We start from the raw sequence: 15,505 nt of genomic DNA, 5'->3' as shown, positions 1-15,505 counted from the left end.
ACTACTATTGATATCTATTTCCCCTCTAGTGATGTGATAAAACACGTTAGTTTTAGTGGAATTGCAAGAGCCACAGACGTCTGAAATGAAAATTGGAATGGTGCAAATTGATGCTATCAGTGTCCCTGATACACATAAAAAGTTTAGAAAACCACTTTACAATCCCTTTAAGCCTACCAAAATCTTTAGTGTCTCCGACCCCCGATCTATATAAATTGGGCTGTGGTGGGAAAACACGTATGAAAGGCAATGGTAATCTCAACAATATAAAAGAAACAATTTAAGTACATTTCATCATTCTGTCATGTTGTCAAGTATTTTAAAATATCGCCTTGAATGGACCTGGGGTCTTCTTCTCGAAAACTTAAATAAGATAAAATCCAGATTTTAAGAAATACAGTAATCTGATTGGACAATAAACATTGAAATTCAATTTTGGTGATTGTCCAATCGGATGACTGAAACATTACAATCATCTTATGTTTTCCAGTATAAGGCAGCTGAGCAATAGTTTACTAATAAAACAAACTACCACAGCCCTGAGCTAGATTTTGTAATACTTTGTTATATGTTCATGTGCATTGTGCAACTCTTGAACAGTGTTAAAATTATATTAGTACAGGCAACAAAAACTTGTAATCTAAAGATCTAAATTCAACAATACAATGTATATGTAACTAATATTACCTTCCGTCTTAAGACTAGATGTTTTCCTTTCCAATATTTAAGCATCCCTAGAGCTTGTAATGTACTAACAATATCATTGGCATTGATAGCTGTTTCTTGACTTACATCTGAAATAAAAAAAAAAAAGGATGGCTGTAGACAAATTGGTAGAGTGTTGTCTCAATAATGGCATAATAACAAGTAAAGTCATATGAATTTCCCTAACAGTCTTCAAACCTAAATTGTTGTATATGAATTCATCTGAGAGCTAGAAATTGCAAGCTATGCCCATAAACTAACAGTAAATGGAGAATAATAATTGGTATTTTAATAAGACCAAAATAGTCATGTTGCAATAGTCTTAAACTTGTTTTAAATTTTGTTTTAATATCATCTTCAATTAAGCCCAGAGTTTCAACTTTGGGGTTATTTAAGGATCCTTTGAGAAACAGGTTACAGTAATCATTCAAACTTTACTTATAATCTCACCTTTGATGCAGAGCTCATTACCAGTATATTTATGTATATAACCTAACAACACATCTTTCCAATAACTTCTGTAGGTTATCAAACCTAGGTCAGATAGAGGACGTTCTGGTGAACCTATCTTCTGTTCACTTTGACTTAACAAATAACCTGAAATATTAGGATCCAATATACAAGTTATTTCATGCCTAAGACCATGTAAATTTGAAGGCTGGTAAATTGGCCCTATCCTGAAACCCAGCCATTTTAACAAAAACAAAGTATCTAAGGTTTCTTTCTGAATAAAAATAATATTTTGTTTTGAATATGTAAAATATAGAAATCTGAAAATAGGCATTATTAAATATGAAGTATTTTACTTGTGGAAAGAGGAAAGAAGAATGGGAACTATACTAATATTAGGTGTAGTCAGAGACAGGGATTGTCTGATTAATTAAATGTCTTAAATCCAAAAAACCTTCCACAAAGTAGAATTGTTAATTGTAAAGCACTCATCAACATTTTGAAACATAGATCAAAAAGGTTATACAAAGTCAAATATTCCTGGTACCAAAAAACAAGGTAAATATATTATATATGTCATGCTTTAACCTTGCTACTAGCATAACCTTATCATTATTACATACAATATCCTTTTATTGACCTTCACATTTTATATACATTCGTCTAGTCAGTGACAGTCAAAGACATCAACATCATGTAAAGAAACAATAAAGACTTGTATCCACATACACATTATCATGACCGTTTTCACGCCACATAATCTACAGCATGAAAACGCCTGAAAACCCTCATGTCATTTGAATAGGTCCTTGTCCACACAGGCGTGTTGTAAAATCGCTTGCTCTTGTGACACTGTATAAAAAATTATACAAGACAACCTCAACAATATTTGGTTATTGTCTGGCCTATTTCTACATAACAGATAAATGTAAACTTTAAAAAGGAAATTTTTATTATTTTTTTTAATATAATACCTTTTGATTTTTCAAATCAGTTCACTGTGTTGGTGATGCAGGTTAGAGAGGCTGATACGAAAGAAAATTTTGTTTGGATGTAGCCAACTTACTCAATCAGGTGCAGAAAAGTAAGACATTATATTTGTTCATTAATACAGCTAATACATAACATGAAGATTCCATTAGTCTGAATTCAGTCAGAAACGCAGTTCTATTAGACTAATGTTAATCAATTCTATGCAATTGCATGTATAAGATACTTCAACCTAGCCAATCATGATTTGTTGTCAATGTTCTAGATACACTGTTAACAGTTAACACAAATCTGTAGATCTGATTTATTCACTACTAAATCAATTTATACACTATCACTAACCATCAATAAATCTCTTTAAAACCTCATTCAGTAATAAGTAAATCAAAACATTTTTATTATATTCTGATTAGGCATCAGTAAATCTATTAAAACACTGATTTCAGCATTAGTAAATCTTACTAAACACTGATTTCAGCATTAGTAAATCTTTTGAACCACCGATTTCAGCATTATTAAATCTTACAAAACACTGATTACAGCATTAGTAAATCTAAAAAAAACACTGATTTCAGCATCAGTAAATCTATTAAAACACTGATTTCAGCATTAGTAAATCTTACTAAACACTGATTTCAGCATTAGTAAATCTTTTGAAACACCGATTTCAGCATTATTAAATCTTACAAAACACTGATTACAGCATTAGTAAATCTAAAAAAAACACTGATTTCAGCATCAGTAAATCTTTCAAAACACTGATTTCAGCATCAGTAAATCTTTCAAAACACTGATTTCAGCATCAGTAAATCTTACTGAACACTGATTTCAGCATCAGTAAATCTTACTAAACACTGATTTCAGCATTAGTAAATCTTTTGAAACACTGATTTCAGCATTATTAAATCTTACAAAACACTGATTTCAGCATTAGTAAATCTAAAAAAAACCCACTGATTTCAGCATCAGTAAATCTTTCAAAACACTGATTTAAGCATCAGTAAATCTTTCAAAACACTGATTTCAGCATCAGTAAATCTTTCAAAACACTGATTTCAACATCAGTAAATCTTTCAAAACATTGATTTCAGCATCAGTTAATCTTTCAAAACACTGATTTCAGCATCAGTAAATCTTTTGAAACACTGATTTCAGCATCAGTAAATCTTTTGTTACAACAAATGGGAATACTGCTCATTTTCAGTGCCTTTGGATGACTACAAATATCTTTCAAGGTTATTATCTAAATTGTGCGTGGGACAAAGAAAAAAAAAACAAGGTAATTTTCAAGATTAATGGACATTTTAAACACTGTGTCAAATTACTCATGATTACATTTCATTAAATATCATCAAAAAAATAATTACAAAGAGATTTTCCAATAGTAAATTTCATTCAATTTTAGATAAAAGTTTTTATGTTTAATGACAATAGATTATTTCTAATTTTTTTTTACCTGATTTAATAAGGATGATACCTTGATAATCATGATACCTTGATAATGGTAGAGATTATCTCAGTTAAATTATGGTCAAGATTACAAAAACAGTGAAAGGGATATATGTATCGAAATATTTGCTTTATCAGAACAGATTTAATTTGACCTACGTATCACATATCAATCAGAATGATGCCTAATTTGACATTTAGCATGTTTTCAATAGCAACAAAAACTAAATGTAATTTAATGCAGACATGACATCCGTCTAAATATCAGACTGATATTTCAATTTTAACGAAGGTATTTTATTTCACAGGGTCATAACTGAAAGGATTGTGGAGTTGCATGAACCAGACATCTGATTAAAATTGGAATGGTGTAAATCTATGCTGGCCAACAGTCTCCCAAACACACTTTATGATTAGAAAGCCTCTTTACAATCTCTTTAAGATAACATTTTATTTTACTTCCATCAGCTTGTGAAAAAAAAAACAATAATATCCCTTTCAATAATAATTTGTTTGAAATGTGGGCCAATCACTTATCAAAGCCCAGGGAGTTGGATACATAATAGACAAATCATGGTCAATTAGTGATCACTTACCTTTGGTCATTGACCATGTGGAGAATGGAGATATACCGGTAATTGTCTGATATTGCTCAATTACAGGGTTCAGCACATGTGCATCTATAAGCTCATTAATATTTATATTAAATTTATATTAAACATCCCAGAAACCGAAAGTGTGCAATACTTATATTAACAGAAAGTTTTCAATTCTTGTATTAAAAGAAAGTGTACAATTCTTGTATTCACAGAAAGTGTACCATTCTTGTATTCACAAAAAGTGTACAATTCTTGTATTCACAAAAAGTGTACAATTCTTGTATTCACAAAAAGTGTACAATTCTTGTATTCACAGAAAGTGTACAATGCTTGTATTCACAGAAAGTGTACAATTCTTGAATTTACAGAAAGTGTACAATGCTTGTATTCACAGAAAGTGTACAATTCTTGAATTTACAGAAAGTGTACAATGCTTGTATTCAAAGAAAGTGTACAATTCTTTAATTTACAGAAAGTGTACAATGCTTGTATTCAAAGAAAGTGTACAATTCTTGAATTTACAGAAAGTGTACAATGCTTGTATTCACAGAAAGTGTACAATTCTTGAATTTACAGAAAGTGTACAATGCTTGTATTCAAAGAAAGTGTACAATTCTTGAATTTACAGAAAGTGTACAATTCTTGAATTTACAGAAAGTGTACAATTCTTGAATTTACAGAAAGTGAACAATGCTTGTATTAGGTAGTAATCAGACATCACATGCCATTTTCTAAACAATTGTTACCCTACATATGTGTCCAGTTATAGAAAATCATTTGTTCATGCATGTATCGTTTAAATTCGAACATCGATTTCATTACAAACGTCTTGACTTTTATTTAGTATACTGATTTCTGATAATTTATCATTATTTCTCTAGACTGGTATGTCACAATACATTTAACAATCCATGACAGGTGGAACTTTTTTTTTCCCATCAATTGCCTAGATGTATTTTAAGGCACTAAAATTTGAAATAAGTCAGGAACTAGAAGCTTTATTAATCCTTTAGTCTGTATGCACTAAATTTTGGATTTTTAACCCAATACACTTTTTAAAAGTCCATCTTTTTAATCAAATTCAATTACGTTATCATTAGATTTAAATGAAATGTCAAATAAGCAATCCATTGACCGAATTACAATTTCTTGTAAAAAGTCGTTCAATTGCAATCAAGCTTCTTGTCTTCTTGTAGTTTGAAGACGTTGACATCTTGTCCTTGCCCCGAGCTAATTTCTTAAATTGGTGACATTTTGATTCATATTTGACTCATATTCATAAGTATTCCAATAAAATGATCTAAAAAAAATATATAAAATACCAATAACAACTAATGACATTTCACTGAACAGAAGTGCAGACCAATTGTGCATTCAAATGTATGAGGCAAACATTAGTAAGGCCATCCATGGTAATACATGTACCTCTCAAGAGCAAAAGTTGAATCAACTTGTAAGCTATATATCAGAACCCTGATTCAATTAAAGCATCATTGTTCAAAACAAAATTCTCTACCATTCCTTGCATAATTACCAACAAGTTTATAAACTTTGATCTTAAAGAGCTTTAAGTTACAAAGTTAAATGCTATCAATAAGACAGGAATTCGATCGGAATAAATAAAAATACTATGAGTATCTTTCCTATTTCATTCAAGATCATTAAGCCTCCATTGTTATTCACTATTCAGATAGAGTTCCTGATAATCAAGAATATCTTGTTTGACAAGTCAAGTTTCTGATACCGGTTCTCTCAAAGCCATTTCAAGACTATAAAGTAAGAGATTTACATAAGGAAGACCTTAAACTAAGATCTGATGAAATTTATTCCTAAGTTTCTAATCTCATGAGAAATGCTTTTCTGGTGACAGTTTCAAGTTTAGTTGTCACATATATAACAAAAAAAAACCCAAAAAGCTTGATCTTCCTTCAATTCATCTGCTGGGCTTATTCAAATGTTAAGTGATACAGAGCTTAAGCACATAAAAGCACCAGAAAGTAGCAAATGTAATAAAAGCACAGCTTATTAAAAGAAACATGTGATAAATAATAAGACTGTCTTAAAGGGATGCTGAGTTGACAAAATAATTCATGGAATGGTATCAGATATATATAACAGATTCACTTGGATACAAGTGAGGTATTGTGTTTTACTATGAATTTATTCTGAAATTTCTAGAAGGTCAGCAGTTAGATAGATATACTGAAAGTATTATTACAGACCCTGAACACAACAGATTATACAAACTAGTGCTTAACACATCAATCAAAGCACATGACTTGAATAGAACTGAATTTCACCAATCTTTAGATCATGGACTACTGCTTTCATCAACAACTTTATTATCCATTTAAAAAATTATTTTTCATTTCTGTTATTGGGTTTGTTGCTTTAATTCAGAGAATTATAAAGATATGTTTAACAAATAACAGTAAATTAAGTTCAGGAAGTTTGCTATGTAGATACATTCTAAACTTTTATAATCTTTAAGATTAGCCATTAAAGAAAAATAAAGAACATTGCACTCGTGGGAGTATGACCAAAACATTCAAAATATTATAAATGTTTCAGTTTCTGCACTTTTATATATATGTACAAATATCAACATTATTTTAAGTGTTATACCTGAAACCTAGGTGACAAAGTTATTCTTACATGTCCACACAAATTGAGAACAAAAAACATCAAATGTAAAAATAAATTGCTGCCTTTTGTTACAATTTCTTTTACTGTTGCATACATTATATATAGACCAGTTTTAGATTATGGTTTTTGATCTTTAATTAGAAATAGACCAAGCATTTTCAAGTTTCAATGGAAACACTCTAGACCTCTCATGCCACATAACCAAATCTTTTCCATAATATATCTCCTGATACACCTATGCAATAGGCAAACTACGAACCATACAGTACAATGACAAGGTTTAAAGTCTAGGTAAGAAAATGGGAATTGTTGATACTGCCAAGAGTGGCTGAACACTGTTTATTTGAAAGACATCTATCACCAGGGGCCTTATTCTCTTGATAAAGTCAAGATTGGTGAATCACTAAAATTAATTTTAAATTGAGTTTTTCTATCCAAACAGATAACTGTATTTGGTTTTTACAGTTTCTAAGTTTCTTAGTTTTTGAGAATGAGGCCCCGATAGTGTTGGTGGTATTCCCAGCCAGGTGGGACTTGTTTTTGAGGAGAGGCGAGATAAAGTTTTAAAGTATTTAGTCAAAACACAAATTTATGAACATGAAGCGACTGCTCCCTTTTCCTCCAATTTATTACATCTTTTACGTCTTTTTTCTTTTACTCCAAAAATCATATAACGGAGAAAATTACATTAGAGGGAACTGGTCTCTCCCTTCCTTTAAACATAATAATAATTTGCAAATTTAATATGTGATTGTTTCCTTTTCTTGCAAACATAATAATATGGTGCAAATTGTATTTGAGGAGATTAATTATTAATCTATATCAAATCTAATCGGCAATTGCTCTCCTTTTTCGGCATCTAACCATTTGCAGTATATAAATGGGAACGTGATGTAAAACTGGTTCAAGGCAACATATAAATCATTTTACGCAGACAGTTTGTGACCTAGAATTTGTATCAATTTGGAAAACTAATGGCACAGCTTGATATGTCTAGAAACTTTCTAAATATGACATAAAATATAAATTATCAGTTAACACCATCACGATATCTACTCAATATATTAACTTTACTACAAACACATTCTACAATATACTACATCTAGAACAATTCATCTACTAAGACAATTCATGTACTCAGACAATTCATCTTCTCAGACAATTCATGTACTCAGATAAACAGCACTCAGATCTATAGACAATTCATCTACTCAGACAAATTATATACTCAGACAATTCATGCACTCAGATAGACAGCACTCAGATCTATAGACAATTCATCTACTCAGACAATTGATACACTCAGATAAACAGCACTGTGATCTATAGATAATTCATCTACTCAGACAATTTATATACTCAAACAATTGATGCACTCAGATCTATAGACAATTCATCTGCTCAGACATATTATATACTCAAATAGATAATTGATTCATTCAGACAATTCATACTCAGATAGATAATACTAAGATCTATAGACAATTCATCTACTCAGACAATTCATACACTCAGATAAACAGCACTCAGATCTATAGACAATTCATCTACTCAGACAATTTATAAACTCAGACAATTCATGCACTCGGATCTATAGACAATTCATCTACTCAGACAATTGATACACTCAGCTATATAGTACTAAGATCTATAAACAATTCATCAACTCAGACAATTGATACACTCAGATAAACAGCACTCAGATCTATAGACAATTCAACTACTCAGACAATTTATATACTCAAATAGATAATTGATGCATTCAGACAATTCATACACTCAGCTAGATAGTACTAAGATCTATAGACAATTAATACACCCAGGCAATTTATATACTTAGACAGTACTAAGATATATAGACAATTCATACACTGAGAAAGACAATTAATACACCAGAAAGACAATTTATACACTCAGAAATACATTTCCTTCAATCAAAATACGCAGATAGACAATTCATGCACTCAGAAAGACAATTTATACACTCAGAAATACAAATCCTCCAATTAAAACAATTAATACACACAGATAGACAATTCATAAACTCAGACAGACATTTCATACACTCAGATAGATAAGACACATTACTAAATACTTACTAAAATCTATTAACATTTTACCAAAACCTTGTCTCATATATTGGGGTAGAGTTAATATACAGGATACATTATAATTTAAAAACGAATTCTTCTCCTGTAATACAAAAACAAATAATAGGAATTTAGTTTGATGTTTCATTCTTTGACATTAAAGGGACAGGTTTGCCATTTTTGTACCAATCCTACCTTAGTCTCAGAAACAGGAAATGTTGATACTTCAAATTGTGTGTTATATGCGTTTGAAAGTTAAAATGATGACTTGTCTTTCCTTTGGACTCTGTCTTGTTTAGAAAAGACATCTAAAGAAATCGTAAGTGAAATTCCTAGGTATTTTTGAAGACCCAAATGGCAAATCTATCCCTTTAAGGTTAAAAAAGAAAGTTGTTATCACAAATCATGAATTTTAACAGCACAAAAGAAGTTTTTAAATCTATAAAAGCATAAATTGAAAAATAAGAAAAAAATGCTATGTAGAGAGATTACTTTATTAACTTCATTTGAAACATTTCCTTGAAATTGTAATACAAATAGTTCAAATAATTAATTCAAGTAATTAGCCTGCTTTATCACTTTTATCTTAAGATCAAATTTAAATGCTTTGGCTTAAACTGAAAAGCTATTTGTACAAATATGCTGTTCAAAAACTTGTTAGCTGTTTGAACTAAATTGATCATTACAAATTGTCATATACCTACATTGTAGATGAAATAACCAGTTTCTATTGTTCAATGATTGTTCTTATTATACATTTTCTATTTTTGTCAAATAATTAACTGGCACCAGCAAGGTTTCTTAAGAACAATTTATTAAATAAGAACTACTCTATGACATTGGTGTAATGGAAAGATATGATTTCAGAATTGATTTTCTGACCTAGTACTGTTACATTCAGTGCAATATGGTCAGAAGGTCGGCCTTTATATTATTAGATAAATGGTGTTGTCTTTCATGTAGGTTTATTTTGGTCTATAAATATCACTGTCACTGTGAATTAAATAACAACAAAAGACCTCAATTAATTTCTTTTTTTCTATAATTTTCTCAAGCCCTATTGACACGATCAAGTTTTCCTTAATCAGAATACTAAGTTAATGGTGGAGCACCAAACATTTTCATTGATGAGCAAATTGGTTACAGCGGGTATATGGAATCGGCAAATAATGACCAATTACAGGCTAATTTAATTGTGGTTTACATCATAATAAAAGTTAATAAATAGTATATTTAAATCTATGATCAAATAGATATTATACCATACATAAATCATATGTAGATCAATTAAAATAACTTACCTTGGAGAAATAACCAACAATATGACATCCACTGGATTCATTTTCAGTCATAACATAAAATAAAAACGGTTCCACATCGAAATATAATGTTTTATGATCAAGGAATAATTTAGCTAATAAACAGAGATTCTGACAATACACCTGAAAAAAATAACATAGTTCATAAAGTGATTAAATATGATATTAATATAAAATATATACAGTGGTGTAACCTATTTTCGTGGATATAAGGATTTCATCAAAGTTAAAAAAAACGAATTTTTTTTTTTATGTCTTAGATGTTTCCTCAGATATTCTACAAAATAATTAAAATTGGTTTAATTCGATTTCCTTGAATCCTTCACTTTGACCCATATTTCATGAGCAACCAACTCAGCAACGGCGGAAGAATGCGTCACCTATTTTCGTGTACAATGTTTGATCTATAAATAAGTCTAGAAAAACATGTTGTATGGATACCAGGTGGTATAATTAACTTCTCTTAGTATTCATCTTTAATATCAATTCATTATAACTAGTGACAATTCCTTCAAAGAACCACGATTTAAAAAAAAATAGTGACTGACAAAATATGATACATAGCGTGATTTATTGCTAAAAGTCATTGAAACAACATAAGAATATGGTCCACTTTGTGTTCCATAGAAATTTTCTGCTGACACGGAATCCGCTAGTTGATCACGTGACTTCATTCGTTGGACTACATTCTAGCAGACGACACTTGGAATTCTGATTAACGCTTGGGATTGTAAGGAAATTCGACCGATAAAAAATGGTGACGTTTGGTAATAACTGAAATCCGCCATTTTGTGTTTGTCAAAGTATACATTAATACATTTTACCTTGCTTGAAACTACTGGATTCATTCTACTAGCTGATATTGTACAGAAAACCCACGTTTACCAAAACAAGCAAATGCGGAGGTCACGTGAGGTCGCACATGTAAATTATTAATCCTTTCTGGAAATCCACGAAAAATAGGTTTCCACGAAATTAGGTTACTTGACTGTATAAAAACATAACTTGATGAAAAAACATTATAAAAAATCCTAACTTGATGAAAAATCATAATAAAACACAATGAAAAATCATAACATTATTATTAGAATAAGAAGAAGCATATTAGAAAAATGCTTAGAAACCTTTTTATTTTAACAACTCTATACCAGAACATTACAGACATCCTAAATAAATAAGATAATGGTGACAGTCAATTGGAGAGTTCTGAACAGCTTCCATTTGTTATTTTTTTCTTTTACCACTATTTTGAATTCTGCACCTACTTTTTTTGCGCACATGAACTCTGTTCTAACTTATCTCTAGTTGATTCCATGAATTTTGAATATGCAGAACTCCCCAATCATTGTACATTGTGTATGATGGGAGGTAACTCTAGTTCTACAGTGTGGCTTCAGTCCACATTAAAACTAAACCAGGGTTCATTTAGAAAAGAGTTAGTGCTGTTATAGAGCAACTAAACAAACACAATAACTAGACTACAATTCAATCTCATTAACAATATCTACTTAAGCTTATCAAATGAGTCTATTATCAATATAATAATTATAACTAAATATTCACTCACTTTGTTTTTCTTTCCATCAACTTCAAAAACTGAGATGTTATTTTTTCTATAGATTTCATCACCAGGAGGATGTCTCCATACACATTTAGCCTGAAATTAATTTTCATAATCTTGATTGATCTTAAAGCAGATTAAAGTGAGGAAAACAGCTGTATAAACCTTCTTTTTTTCAATTTCACACTGTTTAATGATATTGTAACAAGCACAACGTATGGCTTCAGCCCAAATTTACAAAGTATATGTAAAATTTCTACTTTCTTTGTTTTTGTAATTCAATGAGCAGGTTGAGAATGAAGACTTTGGTATAATTTCTTGAACTTGTTTTGTTGATAGAGAATCAGATAACAATCAACTTGTTGACCTGTACAGAATCGCTTTTACACAATGTCTTTATATACACTCTCATTTTAAAGGGCTAATCATATTTAGTTTAAGAAACGCAAATTTTTATCAAAGTTGATCAGTAAAGGTGTTCACAGTCAATTTTTGAGCCTTAAAATGAACTGCATTTGAAGGTTAAAATGACTGCAGACTATTTATTTAATACCCAAATCAACCCTCCAAAATGGTGAATCTGTCCCTTGAATTTGTTTATTATAAAACTGAAAGAATATTTATAAAATATGAGCAAGCTTACCATATGCCTCCTCAATATAGTAGAGGTTCTCATATATTTTAAACAGAATTCACAGAGATATAGTTTAGAGAGACGAGCGTATTCATCAGGATAGGGTGAAGAATACCATGTTTCTACCTCCCATCTACCAATCTCTAGTTTCTTTATTCTATATTCCTGTAAATCAGACTTCTGATAGTGCTGGGTCATTTCATGTTCCTACAAACAAAATATTCCAGAAGTGAAAATGATGTGAAAGGAAATAGCATTTTATGCTACAAATTGAGCTAAAGAAGACAGTAAAAAAAGATAAAAAAACTTTTCTATGTTGAGAAAAATAGGGCATATAAACAATAACTCAATTTTGCCCAAAAATATCAGTCAATTTGACTATGTCAATACATAAATAACATTGTAATGAGATTTTATTGTGGATACTTGAATCAGTTTGCACCATTTGCACTCAATTTTCAATCAGATATATGTGGTTGTTGCAATGCATCTTAGCCTTTCATGACATCACTATTGCAAAGGCCCTAAGATATCATTTTGCAATAGTGACATCTGACCAAATCATTTTGCAGTAGTGACATCTGACCAAATCATTTTGCAGTAGTGACATCTGACCAAATCATTTTGCATTAGTGACATCTGACCAAATCATTTTGCAGTAGTGACATCTGACCAAATCATTTTGCAATAGTGACATCTGACCAAATCCTTTTGCAGTAGTGGCATCTGACCAAATCATTTTGCAATAGTGACATCTGACCAAATCCTTTTGCAATAGTGACATCTGACCAAATCATTTTGCAATAGTGACATCTGAACAAATCATTTAGCAACAAAGATGTCAAAACCACTAAGTGAAATATTTTCCAGTAAGTTTATCATGGGTGTCTTTCCTAGATAATATTTGTCTTGACTTACCAGTCTTTCACTAGCCTTAGCCTGGGCTTCTCTAAATAATTCTAAATCATATTCTGAAGCTAATCCATTCATCAATGGTTCTCTACTAGCTCCATGTTTTTGTTTATGATTCCTGTGAGTTTCTTTGATTTCTTCTGTTAATTCTGGTTGTTTACGTCTTAATGATCTTACTTTATCTAATCTCGACTTTTGTTCTTCATTTTGTACCTACAATAAATGACACAACAAATTAATTTAATTTGTTAAAGAATTTGCTAAACTCAATCAGTTACTTAAAACTTGATTCATCAGTACAACTTATCATGTATTGACTTTTAAATCAAACCATTTAAAAAATACAAATAGCAAAATAAAATCTACTGATTGGCAATGAATCAATTTCATCTTAAAGATGTCTCATGGGTTAATGTATCACAATAAATACATACTGGTCTTCTCATATCCCTGCGTTCATTTAAAACAGCCACAATTTTCTTTCTATCTTCCATTTTATTTTGTCGACTGTCAAAACGCCACTGAAAAAAAAACAGTAAAAAGATATCAGCAACTAAATAAAAAGAGCTTTCATTTATATTTCCATCTGACCAAAGAGACTAAAAACAGAAAAAAATTTGGTCTTGGTAACTATATACAAAATAATAACTGGCTGAAGTAGTACCAGACAAATAGTAAATTCTTTATCAGAGTCAAATTGCATTATCTTGCATTACTGATTTTTGATATTTAAGATTTAGTTTTTATACACCCTAATTTTCTGCACCATGTGATGAAGACGAGCAACGCCATACAGGTGCAACGAGGGAAATTTTTTGCCAGGACAGCGCCAAAGCCTGGTTTTTTTCGATTTCCAACTGTCAAGGGACCTAAAATATGAGTGTTTAGCTGATGCTTAGTTTTACTAACCTTACATTCATCTGCTGTTGTATTATGATATAGAGGACATGATGTTAATGTTCTATGACTTTCATGTCGACCACTAAGATGACCTGAGGTACAAAAGGAAAGCAAAGTTTTGAAAATTGTATTCACTCAAACCCAATAAAAGCAAATTTGATTGGATAGCTGTCAATACACAATGTTCATTGCTTCCATTAATAGCAAGGGTAGTCTCCAACATCTAATAAAATTTGGTTTATGTTCAGTAATGAATGTTCAAGAATGCCACAGACTGATGAAGTCTTATTGAAGAAAAGTGTACCAGTACCCAATAAAAAGCTCTTCAATTTATAACAATAGTTTATGACAGTTTATGCTATTGATAGTAACTTGCATAAGCTTATTTGATTAAAGTTACCTTTTGAATCACACCCTGGTAAAGGACATCTAGCAGAAGACTCATCATAATTAGTAGTTGGTAGTGATCTTTTCTCCACCAGCAGATCTTGTAAATCACCAGAGTCTTGGCCTTCATCTTTCTCAACATTTTTACTACTAGACTTTCCCTTGGACTTGCCTTTACTTTTTGATTTTTTCTTGGATGATGACTTAGGAGTTTTCTTCTGTGGAGATGATTTCAATGGAGTTGCCTTCTGAGGAGTGGTGTCCTTCTTACTCTTTTTCTCAGGAACTTCCTTCACTGAGTGATCAGTGTCAGAATCTGAGTGAGAAGAACGGGCTTCTGATTTTCGTTTTTGTGGAGATCTTGTTGGAGAAGGAGCTGTAAAAAAAAAAAATGTTACAGATTAAATACATATCAATGGGATAAAAATATTGTTTATTTGATCTGACATTATACCAATCCATCAACTCTCAGGCAACGTGCACTATATTAGTTTTGAGCTGAAACGACTGATCAAAACTTCAATCAGATCTTTACAAAAGTCAATGCTTTGAAAATTGGACATTCTGTATCTATGAAAATTCATTGGTATACTTTAAAGCAAATTATCATATTTGATTAACAATGCAATCCCAGACATGTGCATGCCATGTGCAAAACATGAATTAAAGAAAGAAAAGAGTGTTTTAAAGAAAACCAACCTGTGTGATATGACCGTCTGGTCACTCTAACAATCTTGTTTTCTTCTTCATTTTCTTCTTTCTTACTATCCTTATTGTCACTAACTTCTTCATCTTCTGAAGCTGTGGTGTCTGTTAACTTTCTCTGCAAAATACAACGTAATTAGCAAAACAGAACTACAAGA

At 30.8% G+C, this 15,505-nt stretch overlaps 1 protein-coding gene across 1 annotated transcript in view; it reads right to left on the bottom strand.

The window, feature by feature from the left end:
* LOTGIDRAFT_135618 (hypothetical protein) overlaps positions 1 to 14,686 on the bottom strand; it is a gene marked incomplete at both ends in the record, with an annotated part of 14,985 nt that extends 299 nt beyond the window's left edge. Inside the window, 9 exons of the mRNA XM_009069145.1 lie at positions 688 to 794; positions 1,156 to 1,302; positions 8,939 to 9,032; positions 10,231 to 10,371; positions 11,816 to 11,905; positions 12,453 to 12,632; positions 13,362 to 13,568; positions 14,265 to 14,347; positions 14,656 to 14,686. Coding sequence (XP_009067393.1) covers positions 688 to 794; positions 1,156 to 1,302; positions 8,939 to 9,032; positions 10,231 to 10,371; positions 11,816 to 11,905; positions 12,453 to 12,632; positions 13,362 to 13,568; positions 14,265 to 14,347; positions 14,656 to 14,686 — 1,080 coding nt within the window. The remainder of the gene's footprint in view (positions 1 to 687; positions 795 to 1,155; positions 1,303 to 8,938; positions 9,033 to 10,230; positions 10,372 to 11,815; positions 11,906 to 12,452; positions 12,633 to 13,361; positions 13,569 to 14,264; positions 14,348 to 14,655) is intronic.
* Between the last annotated feature and the right edge of the window lie 819 nt (positions 14,687 to 15,505).

The sequence above is a fragment of the Lottia gigantea genome (genome assembly GCF_000327385.1).
Source record: "Lottia gigantea unplaced genomic scaffold LOTGIsca_99, whole genome shotgun sequence".
Lineage (NCBI taxonomy): Eukaryota > Metazoa > Mollusca > Gastropoda > Lottiidae > Lottia > Lottia gigantea.
Note: the sequence above shows the minus strand (reverse complement) of the source record. Positions and strands in the feature narration are given on the sequence as shown.